General features: G+C 36.6%; 3 protein-coding genes and 1 long non-coding RNA gene across 5 annotated transcripts; 2 read left to right on the top strand and 2 right to left on the bottom strand.

Moving 5' to 3' along the window:
• Positions 1-4152: 4152 nt before the first annotated feature.
• On the top strand, positions 4153-17240 carry LOC6037072 (trypsin-1). 2 transcript variants are annotated; one of them, XM_038256696.1, is made up of 2 exons: positions 4153-4212; positions 16523-17240. In XM_038256696.1, the coding sequence occupies exon 2, from the start codon at positions 16663-16665 to the stop codon at positions 17233-17235; it is 573 nt and encodes a 190-aa protein (XP_038112624.1). In that variant the 5' UTR covers positions 4153-4212; positions 16523-16662; the 3' UTR covers positions 17236-17240. The 2 variants fall into 2 exon arrangements, with proteins under 2 accessions (XP_038112624.1, XP_001847027.2); XM_001846975.2 differs by lacking the exon at positions 4153-4212 and adding an exon at positions 15895-15996.
• Positions 9242-10139, top strand: LOC119766382. Its single transcript, XM_038250888.1, has 3 exons — positions 9242-9253; positions 9322-9516; positions 9597-10139. The coding sequence occupies exons 1-3, from the start codon at positions 9242-9244 to the stop codon at positions 10107-10109; spliced, it is 720 nt and encodes a 239-aa protein (XP_038106816.1). The 3' UTR covers positions 10110-10139.
• LOC119767657 lies at positions 11004-11676 on the bottom strand. The gene is made up of 2 exons (XR_005277635.1): positions 11442-11676; positions 11004-11380 (listed from the first exon to the last, which is right to left on the bottom strand). It is a non-coding gene; the product is annotated as an uncharacterized LOC119767657 (long non-coding RNA).
• LOC6037073 (trypsin 3A1) lies at positions 12741-13694 on the bottom strand. Its single transcript, XM_001846976.2, has 2 exons — positions 13572-13694; positions 12741-13500 (listed from the first exon to the last, which is right to left on the bottom strand). Exons 1-2 carry the CDS (start codon positions 13621-13623, stop codon positions 12767-12769), a joined length of 786 nt encoding a protein of 261 aa, XP_001847028.2. The 5' UTR covers positions 13624-13694; the 3' UTR covers positions 12741-12766.
• Positions 17241-18000: the final 760 nt, after the last annotated feature.

Genomic DNA, 18000 nt, shown 5'->3' with positions numbered 1-18000 from the left:
TGTGTGGTGTACCATTACAATCTATAAATAACTCGAACCGGTTGGTACGGTATGTCCCCGGCTTCTTCTTCTTCCACTGATGGTTCTATGAAATGTGGGATCCGTTCATAGAATCTGTCTCATGCGGTTAATGCAACGCAGTAGGCCGGGCCGCTTTAATGAGTGTAATATACTTCGGGGGTTCTCGAAAGTACTGCAATCATTAATAAAGACAAGAAGGAATTCGCGGCGTAATCTAACCATATAACTTATAAGTTCTTCCCGGATGCTTTCTTAGGACTGGCTGCGCTTGTGTTCGATTAGATTAGATTAGATTAATGGGCAATTCTCTCCGAATTTCGGAGATGGGTTTTAATTGATTTTTTCTATTTGGCTCGAACTTTTTGAAGGGCCTTACCTGTGACCAAAGAAGCCATTTTCTGTTACTGGCTCACCCATACAATTTGGCCGTTGTCCGTACAAAAAATGAAATGTCAATATTTATTTTAATATTTCTTCAAAAAAAAAAATGAGTCATGACTAACAATTAAAATAGGCGGTGATGAATAGAACGAATGCGTAACGTGATTTTCGAATGATCCCACTTTGTTTACATCTACAAAGTAGGAAGCTGTTCAAGCACAAGCATGACTTTTTTCATACTGGTATATGAGCTGTTTTATAATCAGTTGTTTGTGTTTCATTTTGACTAGTTTTTGATATTTTTGGCTGGAAAATTGTGTGTTTTCAAGTTTGGAACGGTTAGAAAAGCTTTTTCTTTTTATGGATGACGAAGAACTGCGGCGAGTGTGTCATTCTGGGATGTCACAGATAAATTACTCGGCAGATTTTAGAATCATACAGCTCTTCCTGGTCCAGCGAAAAAATATCGCTAATTCTAGCGAAGCTGATCCAACAAACTGAGAAGATTTGAACTAAACCAGTAGGTTTTCAAACGGAATCAAATTTAGATTAAGACAGCTTCTGGATGGATACAACCGCATCTACTCCATAAACAACTTCAATATATGATTATAAAAAAAAAATACGATCGCGCCTTCAACATTCTAAAGATTTCTTGAATTAAACTCCAGGTCCTCACTCCTAAAAAAAACTTTTTATTGATCGATAACAATACTCTCTACTTTTAGCGAACAGTAAATTGGTTCCACTTTGACAGTTCAAAATTGAGGCCGTTTTGCGAACCACTATTCAGCACCCAGGGTTTGATTTTTCTGCGTGCATGTACGCAAGGGTTTCCAGAAGCGTTTATTACTTGCCAGTCTGCCAATTAATTACTCAAATTACTGGTCCAAAATGATTAATTACATAAATTACTTAATTACTTTTCACTACGGTAAAAAACATTTAATTTTAATTTAAGTATTCATTTCTACGGTTCTAAACTAAATTATTTATAATTAGCTCATTCGATAGCTCTTCTTAAAATTATGCTGTTTATTATATTTTTTTTTTGTACCGATCTGGATATTGTGAATTATAATTTTAATTGAAAATAGCTATAGGCGATCAAACTTCAAAAATGCTCCCACTAGAGGACGCTGAAACTTTGGGTGATGTTTACATAATATCTTACAGCGAATTAATTGGTTTGAAATTTGGAATTGTTTTATTTTATTATAAAATTGACATCATTTCAGGTAAAAAATAAGTAGCTCAATTGCTATAAACAATAATATTTGTTTTATGGCCAATTTAACCTGTTCATTATTTGATTCGAAATTCCATTATGTTTCACGTTTCAATCAACCGTACCCTTAACAATCAATTGCAAAAGAAGATTATTGAAGTCGTGTTTGTCATAAAGGCAAAACAACATACTGTACTATTTTACTTCAATGTTTGAGTTTTAATATAATTAATTATGAATTTAAAATTGTATTCAGTTTATTGCAAGTTTATCGAAGTTGTTTGAAAAAAGGCCCCCTGATTTTTCGAGCCAAACATAAACTTTGACAAATATTTGCAGCGGCTCTTCATGAAAATTGTGAAATTCATCAAAATAACGTTAAGTTTTAAAATGTTTTTCAACATTGGTTTGACATTACTTTGCATTTTTTTCTCAAGCATATTAAAAAATCCGTTACTGAAAATACGGATTATGTGAAATGTGACAATTACATTGGATTTAATTTGTGCATCTGAATATTAGTCGATTTTAATTTCACTGAGTTTGATTTTTAACATTTGTCTCAGACATATTTGGAAATTTTTCGGCAAAATAGTTTAGCTCTTTAGAGAGATAAGGACTGTCAATTTCTGCTGATTATGAAAAAATATAAAAATTGTATTTTTCGTATTATTTTTGATATTTTTTTTATTATTTTCAATATTTTTTAAATTATTTTTAACATACTTTTATTGATTTTTAAATTGCTATCACTTAAGAAATTGTTTTAAAAAATGATAATTCACTTATTTTTTTAATTATATGATCCACATAAACTTTTTTTGATAATTTTGATAATGTAGTTCTTGCAAAACAAAAAAAAATATAATTACTTAATGAAAATGAATAGATTTCGGATTCACTAAACATTTTTCACTGGGTAATATATGATGACGTTGCCTTTTGTTGTTAATCAGCTTCTATAAACAACATGTAAAAATAAATTTTAGGAGAGTTTTAGGAGAGAACTATGGCAAATTAGGCCTTCTACATATAGAGCCAGTCTTTTTTAATCTTTATGTTTCAATCTTATTTGAAATTAATAAAATACTGTTATAATAGATTATATGTAAAAAGTAAATAGTTTCGTAGAAGAAGTACAATTAAAAAAAATACTTAAATTACTCAAAAATTACTTAAATTACCAATCAACTACATTAAATTACTCTAATTACCATAAATTACTAATTAATTAAAGAATTACCTAATTACCAGCTAAAAATCAAAGTAATTATTAATTACTTGCCAGTCCGAGGCCTTGCTGGAAACCCTTGCATGTACGTTCCAGTATCCAAGTTTTTTAAGCGAAGATGGCGTTCGAATGGCGTACATCCGAAAATGTGGCTGGCATGCCATGGCACACTTTTTTCGGAATATTGGTACCACTTCGTGATTTTGACATTTCGGACGTTCACCATTCAAACGCCATCTTCGCTTAAAAACCTGGATACTTCTCGGATTAGTTTTCAATAAGCCGTAAGAGCCATTGGTAAACAAAGCCCTTTTTGCATCGGTATTCGACCAACTTACGAAAAACCAAAATCAAAGGTCTAAATTGTTCATCCACACGTCCTTCAAGTGCCCCATACTTAAAATAAATTAAATTTTGTTTCATTTTCGAGAAAAACGAAAATTAGTGTTACAGTTCACGGCTACGGCTTTTTGAAAACTCGCCCGAGACTTGTTCTGCAATATTGTACACAGTTGAGTGGATTTACTCAAATTGGGAATAAAAGTTTTTTTTAAGATTTTTTTTTTCAGAACAAAAGAGTACAATTCTTTACCAAATTACTTCAACCCCTGCCACCTTAAGTAGGTCACTTCATCTGTGACACCTGTGTGTCGACAAATCGACATCCTAAAAATACCTAACACTAACCTCACAAGCTCACCGGAGTGTGACAAATGGGAAATTAATTAGTATCGATTGATCGGCGTGCGCTATTTATACGCGATTTGTCCTAGATAATAATGCCACTCGTCGCATCGTCCCGTAACCAACATCCGGCCGAATGCCGTCCTCATAATAAAAAAAAGAAGAGAAACACTTTACGGTTCATCTCTTACAAAAACGCACACACACACACACATACACTCACACACACACACACACACACACACACACACACACATACACTCACACACACACACACACTCACAAACACAACGCAACGCCTGGAAGCATACCTTTACGCGGATAGCATAACGCTAGGCGGAAAATCCTCGCACCAACACGGGCATACTGTCGGGCGCGCCTGTCAGTGTGTATGGCACCCAAATGTATGCAATATGTACAGACGAACGAATTATGGCACGTTGGTGACGCGGCAGCGTTGTGGTCTTCGGCAGAAAAAAAAATGCTGAGACGCAATTTTTTTTGCACTAACCTCTTTTACTCAATAGAAAAAAAGGGTTTCCTTGTGTGCGGAGGTTTGCACATGTATACGATCGGGAAAAGGATGTGAGGAAACGGGAATATTTTTATTGCGATTTTAATCGGGCGTCCTCGTAGGAGAGGATCCTACGTCGCGTATCCGGTTTGGGTAGGTTATGATTTTTTGTTTTTTTTTACCTCAATATTTTATTTATTGCTGAGAATTCTTTGAAATCAAGTTTACCTTTTTGAAGTCGACTTTCTTTTCGGAGGACCAAATTCCTAAATTCTACGAAATTTGCCTCCTTTTTTTATTTATTAAGTTATCCAGAAAACCCAATTACTAAATAAGGAAAGAAGTCAAAATTCCAAGAATTTTGTACTTTTTTATTTCAGTGATTTCCAATCAACTGTTGTTGTCTGAAATCAACTTTTCTTTAAGTTAAGAGTGGTTTGATGAACATTACAATATTTTTCAACAAATCATTCAAGAGTTGAGGCAGGAATATTAGTAAAAATGGAAAAAATGACATGCAAAAAAGAAGCTTTTTTACAACTTTTGAAATATTTAATAATAAAATAAGACCCCCTCTTCTTAAAAATCAACCTGACAAATCAAATAGTAGAAAATAATATTTTTTTCAACAAACTTTAGAATTTAAATGGAATTCACCCCAGAGATATTTTGAGAACTAATGAATGAAATAACTGTACTAGTGTAAAATGAATTTCAAAAAACTTTTTTCGTTCAACTGTTGTTTATTTGCAAGATACAAGAAAATAGTCTTATTAGTTTACTGCCTTAACAGTGTCTAGGATAACTTAACACCTTTAACAAAAATAATATTAAGAAATTTAATTCGTATTCGTTTTTTCCCTCCGCTTATAATTTATCTTAATTAGACTTGTTTTCCGAATTATACCATTGTAAGTTTTTAAAAGTTTTTGCTGCAGCAGACTAATGAAGTAAATAAAGTTCGAAGACTACAAATCTTAAGAAAATTTAAAAAGAATGACGGAAGTTGACTGAAGAAGACTGTATATAGAAAGAGACTGAAAACAAAGAAGAATGAGCTGAATTTAATATTACTAAGGCTGGTACAAATATTTTTAAAAGTTTTTGTCAATCAGGGGGCAAAAAAATACTTTTACAATAAACTTCAAAATTTCAATGAAAATTCAAATACATTCTCCTGCGTTTAAAATCATTTTTAGCATGTTTGGGTTTATTAAAAAATTTTGAAATTTTTTGAAAATTTTCGATGCAAAATTTTTTTTTCGATACAATTTTTGTTCTTGTCAGATCTTAGATTTTTTTTAAACTAATGATTGCAAAAAAACTGAACTAGTGTAAAATGCATTTTTAAACACTTTTTTCATTTAAATGTGAAGACTATGGTTTGTTATTTAAATTTTTATATTGTTTTATTTTTTTGCCTCCCCCCCCCCCCTTGACCTCGGCCAGGGCCGAGGGACTAAAACTTTTTTTAATATTTGCATCGGCCTAAAGTAAGCACAAAAAAGTAATTTACTTCAAGATTAGCCTCTAAACGGGCTTCGGTCTAAAATTTCGCCAAAAATTCATTTTTTAACCAATTTTTGACCTTTAAAAAGCATTGGAAAGAAGAACTTTTAAAATTTTAGAATTTATTAGGATTGGAAGTTTGACTTGTTTTATGTGACTTAGCCAACGTTTTTTATTTATTTTTTTATTAGGTCAACTTTGGCTGTGTTTTTCACTATCATTTCCAATATTTTAAGGAAAAAGAAGTATGTAGTAATTTTTTTAGAGTCCCAGACTATGCCTCTACGCATTTTTAAGCAATTTAAATAATAATAATGCCATTATATAGCAAAAAATGTAAAAACGAGCAATAAAATAAAAATAAATAAAAAAATGAGTGTAAAAATATGAAAATATTAGAAAGGCAAAATGTAATGATAGAAGGTGGTAGAATTGGCCAAATACTACCAAAAACAAACATAACCTAAAAAAGATAAATGCAAATTCAAATACTAAAATTCAACAAAAACAACATTAAACAAGAGAAGTCAAGTTTTTCGTAGAACAAAAGTTGCTCAAAATGACATCCTAAACACGGGAAAAATTAACAATTTTTGAAAACTAAATTGGACAGTAGAGGGTTAAATCAATTCGAAAACTAAAGAACCCATGTCAATACAAATAAAGATACAAATGCAAATGAACAAAAACTTTGAATTAATTTTGTAACAGCCTAATTGAAAATGAAAACTAAATAATTATGTTCAAAGGAAATATTATAATGAAGAATATCCAAAATTGGAAAATTACTGCAGTAAAAAGTTAAAAGGAAAATTGAGCAATTCTCTACAAAACCGGCCGATTTCGACCATTTTTATTTTTTGTATTTTTTGATTTGGCTCAAACTTTGTGGGGGCCTTCCCTATGACCAAAGAAGCCATTTTGCATCATTAGTTTGTCCATATAAATTTCCATACAAATTTGGCAGCTGTTCATACAAAAATGGTACGTATATATTCGAAAATCTGTAACTTTTGAAGGAATTTTTGATCAATTTGGTGTCTTCGGCAAAGTTGTAGGTATTGTTAAGGACTATTTAGAAAAAAATAGGTACACGGAAAAAAAAATTTCCCGATTTTTTTATTAACTTTTTTTTCACAAAAACTCAAATTCCCAAAATACGTATTTTTTGATTTTCGAGATTTTTTGATATGTTTTAGGGGACAAAAATCCGCAACTTTTGAGCTATAGAGAAACATGGTCAAAAAATCTGCCGCCGAGTTATGATTTTTTGAAAAACTGGTGATTTTTGGAAAAAATCGAAATTTCATACATAAAATTTTTTTGACCTCATTTTTTTATGCAAAATTGAATTTGCAATCGAAAATTACTTGACAGATTTTTCGATAAAGGGCTCCGTTTTCAAGATATAGCCACCGAAAGTTTGATTTCAGTGAAATATTTGCAGTTTTTCAATTTTTAAAAATAGTGACCATGAGTGACCATTTCTAAAAATATTTTTTTTGAAAAGTTCAGAAAATTTGCTATAAAATTGTCTAAGAGACATTGAAGATTGGACCTCTGGTTGCTGAGATACAGCGGCTTAAAGAAAAAGAAACACGAAAACTGAAGTATTCTAAGTCTCACCCAAACAGCCCACCATTTTCTAATGACGATATCTCAGCAATTAATGGTCCGATTTTCAATGTTAATACATGAAACATTCGTAAAATTTTCCGATCTTTTCGAAAAAAATATTTTGAAAAAAATTAAATCAAGACTAACATTTTAAAAGGGCCAAACATTGAATATTATGTCCATTAAAAATGCTAGTATTGATTTAATTTTTTTCAAAATATTTTTTTCGAAAAGATCGGAAAATTTCACGAATGTTTCATGTATTAACATTGAAAATCGGACCATTAATTGCTGAGATATCGTCATTAGAAAATGGTGGGCTGTTTGGGTGAGACTTAGAAAACTTCAATTTTCGTGTTTCTTTCTTTAAGCTGTATCTCAACAACCAGAGGTCCAATCTTCAATGTCTCTAGACAATTTTATAGCAAATTTTCTGAACTTTTCAAAAAAATATTTTAGAAATGGTCAGTCATGGTCACTATTTTTAAAAATTGAAAAACTGCAAATATTTCGCTGAAATCAAACTTTCGGTGGCTATATCTTGAAAACGGGGCCCTTTATCGAAAAATCTGTAAAGTAATTTTCAATTGCAAATTCAAAAAAATTTTATGTATGAAATTTCGATTTTTTCCAAAAATCACCAGTTTTTCAAAAAATCATAACTCGGCGGCAGATTTTTTGACCATGTTTCTCTATAGCTCAAAAGTTGCGGATTTTTGTCCCCTAAAACATATCAAAAATCTCGAAAATCAAAAATACGTATTTTGGGAATTTGAGTTTTGTGGGAAAAAGTTAATAAAAAATCGGGAAATTTTTTTCCGTGTACCTATTTTTCTAAATAGTCCTTAACAATACCTACAACTTTGCCGAAGACACCAAATTGATCAAAAATTCCTTCAAAAGTTACAGATTTTCGAATATATACGTACCATTTTGTATGAACAGCTGCCAAATTTGTATGGAAATTTATATGGACAAACTAATGATGCAAAATGGCTTCTTTGGTCATAGGGAAGGCCCCCACAAAGTTTGAGCCAAATCAAAAAATACAAATTATATCCATTTCCGGTTTTGGTAGAGAATTGCTCAATTGTGAAATAAAAAAAAACGGATTGAAAAGGGGGTATGGACAAAAAGTAGGGAGGGTCAAGATAATTAAAAAAAATGTCACTTTTATTGATTTCCGGCAAGAAAGCAAAATTTTAAATTTCGACTATTAATGCTATGTTTAATCATTCTAAGAAACTAAGTGCCTCCATTTCCACTTAATTTTATTTTACTTCTGCAAACCCCCGACAATTCTGTCTGCAACGAGGGGTCAACCTTTATCATTTTTAAATAAAACCAGGGGGATGCTAAAGGCCGCCATCTTGGGTGATTGAGATTGATAATGCGCGCAAGCTGCGCACAGTGAAAACAATAATATTTCTTTTATTAATAATTCAATTTTTGTTATAAGAATTACTGTAGTTAAAGTCACAGTTTACACAGTACTTAAGTTAAACGTTTCATGTGATAAAAGTACAACTTTAAATGAGGTCATCGGCCCGATGTGTGCTTAATAATCACTACTTTAGTAGTTTATTTTGCAAATAAATTGATAAAAATCACCTCACAAACATACACTAACTTTTAAACGTACATTGCGGTAAAATTTTACATAAAAACAATAATTACTTTATTTCCATTTTATGCCTGCAGTTTTTGTACTTTTTTTTACAGTGCGCAGTTGCTTTGTTTTGATTCCGTAACGAACAGCTGTTTTTTTTGTGCTGGAGCCGAAGTTGACATTTGCCTTTTGTTCTGGTGCCGAAGTTTACAGCTTCCCAATCAAACCGTTTTCCGCATGACGGGTTCATTCCGCTTCGAATTCCGCTTCGAAAATTGTTTCGAAATTTTCTAAACGGAATCTCCGGTTGGACTCCGTTTCGATTCCGTTTGAGCCATTTGGCACATTAGCGACACCTGCTGGTGTACGGCCGAACTTCGGTGACATTTCGCCGCGTTTCGCCGAAGCGGTTTTTCTTTTAATGTGTGAGTGTGACAAATGTCAAACATGTCAAAGTGTGTGCTAGAAAATTTGAAGAAGATGCTGCCTTTTCCTTGACCGGCGTGAACTTCATCTTGGACGGTTAGTCCTCGTCATCGGCGGTAGCCTTTTCGTCCGGCTTACTGCCCTCGGTGAGTTTGGCCACGTTGGAGAAGCTGAAGCCCGTTCCGATCGTGGAACGTGTCGAGCCAAACCCCGAAGCTGAATGGTTTGGCTGCCGCCGGAGTCGGTGCCGCGGCCGTGTTTGCCCCCGAGGAAATCCTCTTCCAGAAGCACGCCAAGTACGTACTTTGTTCGCATCGCAAGATTCTACTATGTTGAACTTGGACTGGATTAATCTGGAGTTTTCTTTCTTTTTTAGATTCACGAGAGCGTCCTTCGCCGTGAGTCGGCTTTCTTTTGCAGAACCAAGCCAATCCAGCCAGGAGGGAAGTCTCAACGACGTCACCCCGGAATTTGGACTCGCCGACTCGACGTAAGCGCGCTTTGGGCAGCAGCTGTGTCGGGACTTTCCGCGGGAGCGTGTACCGGTGTACCGGTTTCGGTCGAAGCGGTCAAAGCCAACTCCCAGTCACTGCTGCGGTCGTCCGTAATAGACACTGCCTGGGGCAGTCTGGTGGTGGAGATCGGCTACACGTTTACGGCCTCGCTCGAGGACTGCAGGAACCACATGCTGAAGGTTGGCGGCCGGAAGATATCAGCACAGGATGTTGCTAAGATTATTTCGTCGCTGTCGGAGAGTCCTCCGGGTAGAGCAGTGGCGCTAGCACCACCGGTACACAAAGGTCAAGGTTCACGGTCCCGGAATCCAACGATGAAGAAGTTCCGATCGATACAGGGGAAACGGAGTGTACTGAATCGCAATCTATTATAAAGCAATATGTTTACTGTTAATCTTAAAAAAAAAAACAAGGGGCCGGGGTTGGGAAGCGTTTGATTTTACGATTAATTATATTTAAATCAAATAAAATCAGCTGTAAATGAAAATAAAGAGTTAAATAATTATTTTTGGTTGAATTTTGGTTCAACCACAACAAAAAAAGAAAACCTGAATGAAAAAAGAAGAAGAAGAAGCAGCTGTCAAAAGCAACCCGTCCATTCCGTTTCGATTCCGTTTAAATTCCGCTTGAACCGATTTGCGGCGAAAACTCAAACGGAACCGGTTGTTGCGTTTGAAACGGAATGCGGTTTAGAATCAAAAAGAAAAAAAGAAGAAGAAGCAGCTGTCAAAGCTTACCCGTCTGTTCCGTTTCAATTCCGTTTGAATTCCGCTTGAACCGATTTGCGGCGAAAACTCAAACGGAACCGGTTGTTGCGTTTGAAACGGAATGCGGTTTAGAATCTAAAACGAACACTGTTTAGAATTCGAATCGAACTTTTTTCGCTCAAGCGGAATTCTAAATGGAATTCAAACGGAACGCGCTGAGTGGGTTCCCACTCAGCACGTTCCGTTTGAATTCCGTTTAGAATTCCGCTTGAGCGAAAAAAGTTCGATTCGAATTCTAAACAGTGTTCGTTTTAGATTCGGAAACGAATTCCGCTTCAAACGCAACAACCGGTTCCGTTTGAGTTTTCGCCGCAAATCGGTTCAAGCGGAATTCAAACGGAATTGAAACGGAACAGACGGGTAAGCTTTGACAGCTGCTTCTTCTTTTTTTTCTTTTGATTTTCTTTAGTTTTGATTTAATTGGAATTCAAAACTGATTCAACTTTTTGGCCTATTTTAGGCAGTTTTTATTTATATTCAAAATTAATTTAAAAAACACTCTCCCCACCATGAATCCCGTGTTTTAATTACTTAAAATTTGTAATTTTTACAATATATTGTGGTCCGGCAGTACGGAACACTACTCCGGCGGGATGACAATGGTTGGTGGTGGTGGCGGCAACAGTCCAGCTGCCGGCTTGTGCATTTCCGCGCGTCTGTTTGGGCTACCTGTTTTCCAATAAAGAATCCGCTGGAAATGCAGAAGGACAAGTTCCGTTGATCTCTTTGTCCGACGGAGAAGTCCGTCCGCCACTCATGCCGGTACCAGCGATAACAATTGGCCAAGTTGAATGGGAGCAAATCAACGCATGTTCGCTGGACCGGGTTCGTCTGCTTGTTGAGTAACTCGCACTAGTAGGCCAGGTATGAACAAATTCCTAGAATCGTCGTCAAATCAGTTGGGGATAAAAAAAAAGTTCAAATTTTAACCAAACTCACCAGCAACGCACGCAGGACAGATCCGGCCCACGGTCCATATACAAACGGCAGCGTTCCCGGTCGTGGGGCACTTGGCAATAAACAAATCCGCCCATAAACTTTGATTTTTCTATCAGAATCCGGAAAATCCGATTGAAAATAATCGAGGCTCTTCCGATGACGCTCTTAGAAATTTCAAGTTGAAACGCGTTTGACATTTCTTTTGATGTCAACTCACTCACACACTGACGAAAAACCGCTTCGGCGAAACTCGGCGAAATGTCATCGAGGTTCCGCTGTACACCAGCAGGTGTCGCCCTTGTGCAAAAAATGCTCAAACGGAATCGAAACGGAACCCAATCAGACAATCTGTTTAGAAAATTTCGAAGCAATTTTCGAAGCGGAATTCGAAGCGGAATGAATCCGTCATGCGGAAAACGATTTGATTGGGTTGTGTTGGCTACGGGCGAGCTGCCTGTAGTGAGATATAGATGTCGCCCCCCTGAATAAAACATACCTATACAATTGATAAAATTATTCAAATTTAAAATCGTACTATTATATTTTTTAAGTTTACGAATATGATACAGGTGAACAACCCTGAGCAAAAACAACGAGTAACGGGGGGCACTTGTTTTCTTAGAATAATTCCAGAAACTTCAAAAATGCTGAAATATTTTATTTGAACTTTTTCAAGCAAATATAAACACATTTCAACTTAAAACGTGAATAAATTCATGCTTCTGTGGAAAAATAACGTAAAAGAATGCATCAAAAATATTTATTTTATTAAAACTAGATCTTCCTTGTGAAACTCCAAAAACAATAAAAAAAAATTATAAAAAAGTAACTTAAATGTTGTACACAAATAGAATCATAAACTTTCTGACATGTGTTCTAAACAACAATATTCGATTGTACAAACTTGATCAATACTATTTGTATCGAATGTGTACAACAAACTATGTTGTTTTTTCTCGATTAACAAAAAAGAAAATAAAAAAGGAGATACGAAGAACCAAATTCTTAAAATTTTCCCTCTCCAACGGCTTCTTCTTCAGCAGAATCTGCCGTTAAAATGGGCGTCATGCTGAGCTTTTCCCCAGCATCTCCTTTTCCACGAGCTAACCAAAAAACACCCCTCAATGGCAAGAGTGTGTGCGTGACATTGACGCCGTCGAGGGGGTGGAATCGTGGAAATGAGAACCCTCGTGAGAGCTATTTGGGTGACTCAAAGCAAATGTGCAGTACGGAAAGCATAAATTAAGGCTAATTTTGCGCGGGTTGCCGCATTTCGGATGAGAAATTCAAACAAATTGATTTAAATTTTTGATTCTATTGGGGTTTTAAACCTTGGCCACCTTTTTGATCCAATCGCGAACGTACGCAACATTGGAGTAAATACCCGGGTATCCAGGTTCAGCGCAACCCTTTCCCCAGGAAACTACTCCAGCCAGTTGCCCGTCCACGACCAGGGGACCACCGCTGTCCCCTTGGCAGGCGTCCTTGCCTCCTTCCTTGGCGAATCCAGCGCAGATCATGCTCTCCGTAACCGGCATACCAAGCTTCTGGTAAGCTTCGGCACATTCCTCGCGGTTCACCAACGGAACTAAAACACCCCTCAGGATATCGGTGGATTCCTCCAACGATCTCGTGTCTCCCCAGCCGGAAACCAGCGACTGACTCTCGTCAGCCGGTTCGTCCCGAACCAGATCAACCGGTTGAACGGCGTGGCCAAACTCCAAACGCTCGCCCAACTCCAGCAAGCAAAAGTCAAACTCGGTGACCTCGCGGTCATAGTCCGGATGGTTATGCACGGCCTTCACCGGGACCAGCTGCCCTCCGGTGGCGTGTTCCGACGAACCGACGCGCACACTGTAGATACCGGCGTCTGTATTCTCCGTACAGTGGGCCGCCGTCAGCACCCATCTCTCGTCGATAATCGATCCGCCGCAGTGGTGACGGTTATTGCGCTGCAGCGACACCTGGTAGGGGACGTCAACGACGTCGATCTGGAACCCTCCGACGATTTTCCCTGCGCGAGAAAAGCTCGGCATGAAAGTGGACTTGAGGGAGGCACCTGGAATTGGAAACAAGATTTATTAAATTAACAAATAATCGAATGAATTTGAAAAATATATTAAAACTTACCAGATGTTAAGCCCAGAAGGGCACAGGTGGTCAACACTAATAACTTGACCATTGCGTTGGATTCGGTTTACCGGACGAGAGGAAGTTGATCGAATGATGGTTCGGTACCGACAACCGGATGGCTTTTATAGGGAGCTGAATTGGGTGCAATATTGGTTCGAGTACATACTTGAGGTTATTCCAATCGGAAATTCATCGGGCCTTAAGGAAACGTGCCGACACGTTTTGTCTAAGAGGATGTTGAAGTTTCAAAACTATAGATCGATTATAGCACAAATGTGAACTAAAAAATCTGAATAAATTAACCACAATATATTGATAAATTCAAAATATCGTATTTAATATTGTATATTTTCACTTTTATTCTGTTTCAAATAATTGTTAACCTTCAACTCATAATACCCATATTTGATTTTCGTGAAACTTCGTTCGACGATCCTCAGCCAAATGATTTTTGAGAGCCGATCGATCTATTATCCGCAGAATTGCGGGCCGTACGTGAAAAATATGAAAAATAAAAACTAATCATTAAAAGTCTATTTAAATTATGTTAAAAATATTATTATGCAAATCATAAAATTAATTGCTGTATTTAGATAACTAATTATTGTACAAATTTTGTATAACAATATGTATATTCACAAAAATCGTTCGGTTGGTTTCTTTTGAAGGTTTTTTTTATAATTTGGTACTACTTCAAATCATGTGAGTTAGGTTGGGTAATTTCACAAAAGTCAAGATTTTTTGAAATTTTTGTGTAAATCTCAGAAAATTTGATTTCTGTGCATAAACACTGAAACCTCGATAGTTTGACACCAATTGTTGTCAAATGAACAGGGTCATTTTTTAGTTTGACACTCGCTTTACACAGAGGTTACAATTCGATCGAATTGGTTTGATAGTAAGTGTGTGTCCCGTGTACAAAGTGACAGTTCGTAACATCTGGAGCAACATTTGAAAAGGGTGCAAAAGCATTTTGACAGCTGGAATTATTTTGCAAATTCTGAGCTCAAAGATAACTATTCAACAAAACCCGCAGTGTTAAAAGGTAATTGATGGGGAGGCCAGCTATTGTTTCACATTTCGAGTTCTGTGAAAAAGTTACTACATGTTGGATCGGAATTTGCAAAAAAGTTCCAGCTATGAAAATGCTTATCCGCCCTTTTCTCGTGTTGCTCCAGACTTTTTAGTTAGACTTTCTCAAACCAACAACGGGACAGAAATTGAAGATTTTTTTTCCAAAAAAAAAAACATTTCTATCGGACTTTTGGAATGAAGGGTGTCATAAAATTTAAAACAATAAACTTTTTTTGATTGTTACTATCATTCTTAGAGCCATTTTTTTAAATTTCAAGTACAAGCTGAAAGTGAATTTATTAATTGTTATTGGATTCACAAGTTAAATCAAGTGTCACTTGAAGTAGTAATCTCAAACGTGTGTACACAATTGGGAATTTCAATCAACTCTCGACAGTGGGCATTCCACTCGTTTGGAGTTAATCTTTCTATGACGCCGTTAAATTTATTGTACCGTACAGGGTAGATTCGCTAATTCGAATAGAACTGCACTAGAATGAGCAAAACGAAATTTGCTAATTGGAGCGATTGGCAGCTGTCAAAAGCTCGGAAATCAACTTACAATGGGGTTGAAATTTAAACATCAGTTTGACAACTGAATTTGACGTTTGAGTGATTTTCAATTCGAATACGACCGAGTTAGCGAAAACTCGAATTATCATGATGTCTGCAGACACTCAAACTAGCGAAATTGAAGCGAATCCAGTCTGTACTTGCAGGTTTCTTAATTGAAGCTTAGTAGAGTGATTTAGGTGAAAATTCATTTGATTTTGAAATATTGCTTATTGCAAGATAAAATCACGTTTCTGATTCGCTGTGAGTGACAGGAGATTATTGCCGCCAAACAACCGCAGAGTAAAAATCAGCAATTTGAACTGAAATTCTGCGTTGATTTGGCTGTCAACTTGATTTGTTTTGAATATTTTCCTAAAAGTCAGCTGAAAACTCAAGGCAACATTAGACAACAGCCAAAAATTTGTTCTGCGGTTGTCATGCGGCTGTCATGCGACCATTATCCTGCGGTCGTAATATCACCGCGCGTGAACTCTAATTATTGACGCCCGCAATAATATAATTGTTATACATATTCCTATAAAAACAGTATCAATGCACAGCATCCTGCAATCCACCAACTTCAATCCTCGTATGATAAGATAGTGATAGTAAATTTGAGTTCATTGTTCAACTTATCTCGTTTTGGACAAGATCGAGGACAAGATTTTAGTCACAGCCTCTCAATTGTCATTCGACAACCTTCGATACTCAACCTTCTGTTGAAACATCTTTTTATAAGTAATGAAAGACAACTTAGTATTGTTTCTTTTTATTTGTCTGATGGTTTGTAAAGGTAATTGAAAAATATATTTGACATTTTAAAATTGTTGTTTCTATTGTGGATTTAGCTCGTAGCTGGATTTTCTGGCATCTTCTCACGGTCATTGGAAACGGTCGTAAATAGACCTAGGGGTTCCAAGTTGGAGTGAAAAAATTCAATTTATAGAAAAATTATGGATTAACATTTTGCTTTTTTATCACTTCTCCGACATCAGGAATAATTGTTTGAACATGCTCACAATTTTTTTGTTCGGTCGGAAAAATATTATTTTTCTTGAAAAAACTTTCATTTTTAATCACATGATCACCCCTAATTCTGGCTCAATGCCGCCATCATGCGACCGCGTGCTCCGTTTGTTTGTCAACAAATCTGCAGCTGGATGGTGAGACGAAGTGAGGGGGAAGAGATTTTGACATTTTTATGCCCGCATCTGGCCCGCCGCCTATTTCGTCGGTCACTGAGCCGCCGGTCGTTTCCAGTGACCGAGTCCAGTTAGGAACTAATCTTACAATATCATGATTTCTATAAAATCTGTTAGGAGCCATCATCACTCCTTTCCGGACAAAAATCGTTGGAGGTTTCCCGGCAGACATCACCGATATCCCATACCAGGCATCTCTTCATCGGTATGGAGCTCACTTCTGTGGAGGCTCCATAATTTCTGATAAATGGATCCTGATGGCAGCGCACTGCACCATGGACGAACCTGCTCCGGAAGCATACGCTGTTCGCGTGGGATCTACGGACCGCAATCAAGGAAGCCTTCTAGCGGCCGTTAAGACCATCATCCAACATCCGGACTATGATCGTGATTCCTGGCAGTACGACTTCACCCTGCTCGAGTTGACTGATAAGCTCCCCCTTCGAAAATCAATTCAACCGATTGAGCTTACCCAGCTTGAACCGGAAGTTGGTCAGCTTTGCTTGGTATCCGGTTGGGGAGCCACGCTGACGACTGAGGAATCCGACGAACTGTTACGGGCCGTGGCCGTTCCGGTGATCAATCGAGAAGCTTGTGCCGAAGCCTACGAGGACTTTCAGCGCGTTACGGATAGTATGATATGCGCTGGGGATTTGGAGCATGGTGGTGTGGATGCGTGTTTTGGCGATAGTGGTGGACCAATGGTTGCTGATGGGGTTCTGGTCGGAGTGGTGTCCTGGGGCAAGGGATGTGCCCAACCGCGTGCCGTGGGAGTGTACTCTAATGTGGCTGTTGTGCGGGATTGGATAACGGTGATTTCTGGTGTTTGAATAAAGTATTGGAGCAGTTTTGTGAATCTTTGTCTATCATTCTTTGTGCCCAAAGAAAATTCAAAAATCCATGACAAATTTTTATCAAACGCAAAGAGTTTTTTTTAAACTGTGAATTTAAATTTATTGAAATTAAAATATTTAGATTAAAAAATAAACAACAGGGCAATAAGAGATTGATTAATTGGGTACTAAAGCCCTATGTCAATTTTTATGTACAACGGTAAAAACACGATTAAAAACCATTTCTGATCCCTTTTTTTTATTTTAATGCGAAATTTTTTTTTGACAAGACAACATTTTTTCGATGGATCAACTATGGTCCCCTTGGAACGAGCTGTCAAGTAGAACCTTTTCTGTCAAGAAGGACCGCGAGGTTAATTTTTCAAAATTGATTTAAAAAACCATTTTAAACTCTTTGTGGTCGTACAAAGGGTTATTGTACTCAGAAAAATAAGCATTATCGCTGTAAACAATAATATTACCAATCTAAGCTTCATTTTAGGACCCAATTGCATGCCTTTTGGTAGTCCTATTTTTTAATATACCGTAAACTGGGGTCAATCAGGACACATGGGGCGAATTGGGACAGCAGTTTTAAACATGTTGGAGCACAATATTTTGATTTTTCTGGTTGGTTTCGGTTAGAACAGACTCAGACCAACAAAATGTGTACATCCATTTCCAAATTTAAGAGCATTAAGTGCTCTAAAAACTGCTGTCCCTATTCAGACTGAAGTCCCGATTCGCCCCAGATTACGGTAC

This window comes from Culex quinquefasciatus, chromosome 2 (assembly GCF_015732765.1).
Source record: "Culex quinquefasciatus strain JHB chromosome 2, VPISU_Cqui_1.0_pri_paternal, whole genome shotgun sequence".
In the NCBI taxonomy this organism is placed as follows: Eukaryota; Metazoa; Arthropoda; class Insecta; order Diptera; family Culicidae; genus Culex; species Culex quinquefasciatus.
The sequence above is the reverse complement of the archived record's forward strand: the minus strand, read 5'-3'. Positions and strand labels throughout refer to the sequence as shown.

What these genes read in the sequence shown, in the direction of transcription:
- LOC119766382 (XM_038250888.1), top strand. An exon ending in CTCTTCCAGAAGCACGCCAA is followed by an intron (nt 9,517 to 9,596) that starts GTACGTACTTTG and finishes TTTCTTTTTTAG; the next exon opens with ATTCACGAGAGCGTCCTTCG.
- LOC6037073 (XM_001846976.2), bottom strand. Translation starts at nt 13,623, where the DNA reads ATGGTCAAGTTATTAGTGTTGACCACCTGTGCCCTTCTGGGCTTAACA. An exon ending in CCTTCTGGGCTTAACATCTG is followed by an intron (nt 13,501 to 13,571) that starts GTAAGTTTTAAT and finishes TTCCAATTCCAG; the next exon opens with GTGCCTCCCTCAAGTCCACT.
- LOC6037072 (XM_001846975.2), top strand. Translation starts at nt 15,945, where the DNA reads ATGAAAGACAACTTAGTATTGTTTCTTTTTATTTGTCTGATGGTTTGT. An exon ending in TTGTCTGATGGTTTGTAAAG is followed by an intron (nt 15,997 to 16,522) that starts GTAATTGAAAAA and finishes AAAATCTGTTAG; the next exon opens with GAGCCATCATCACTCCTTTC.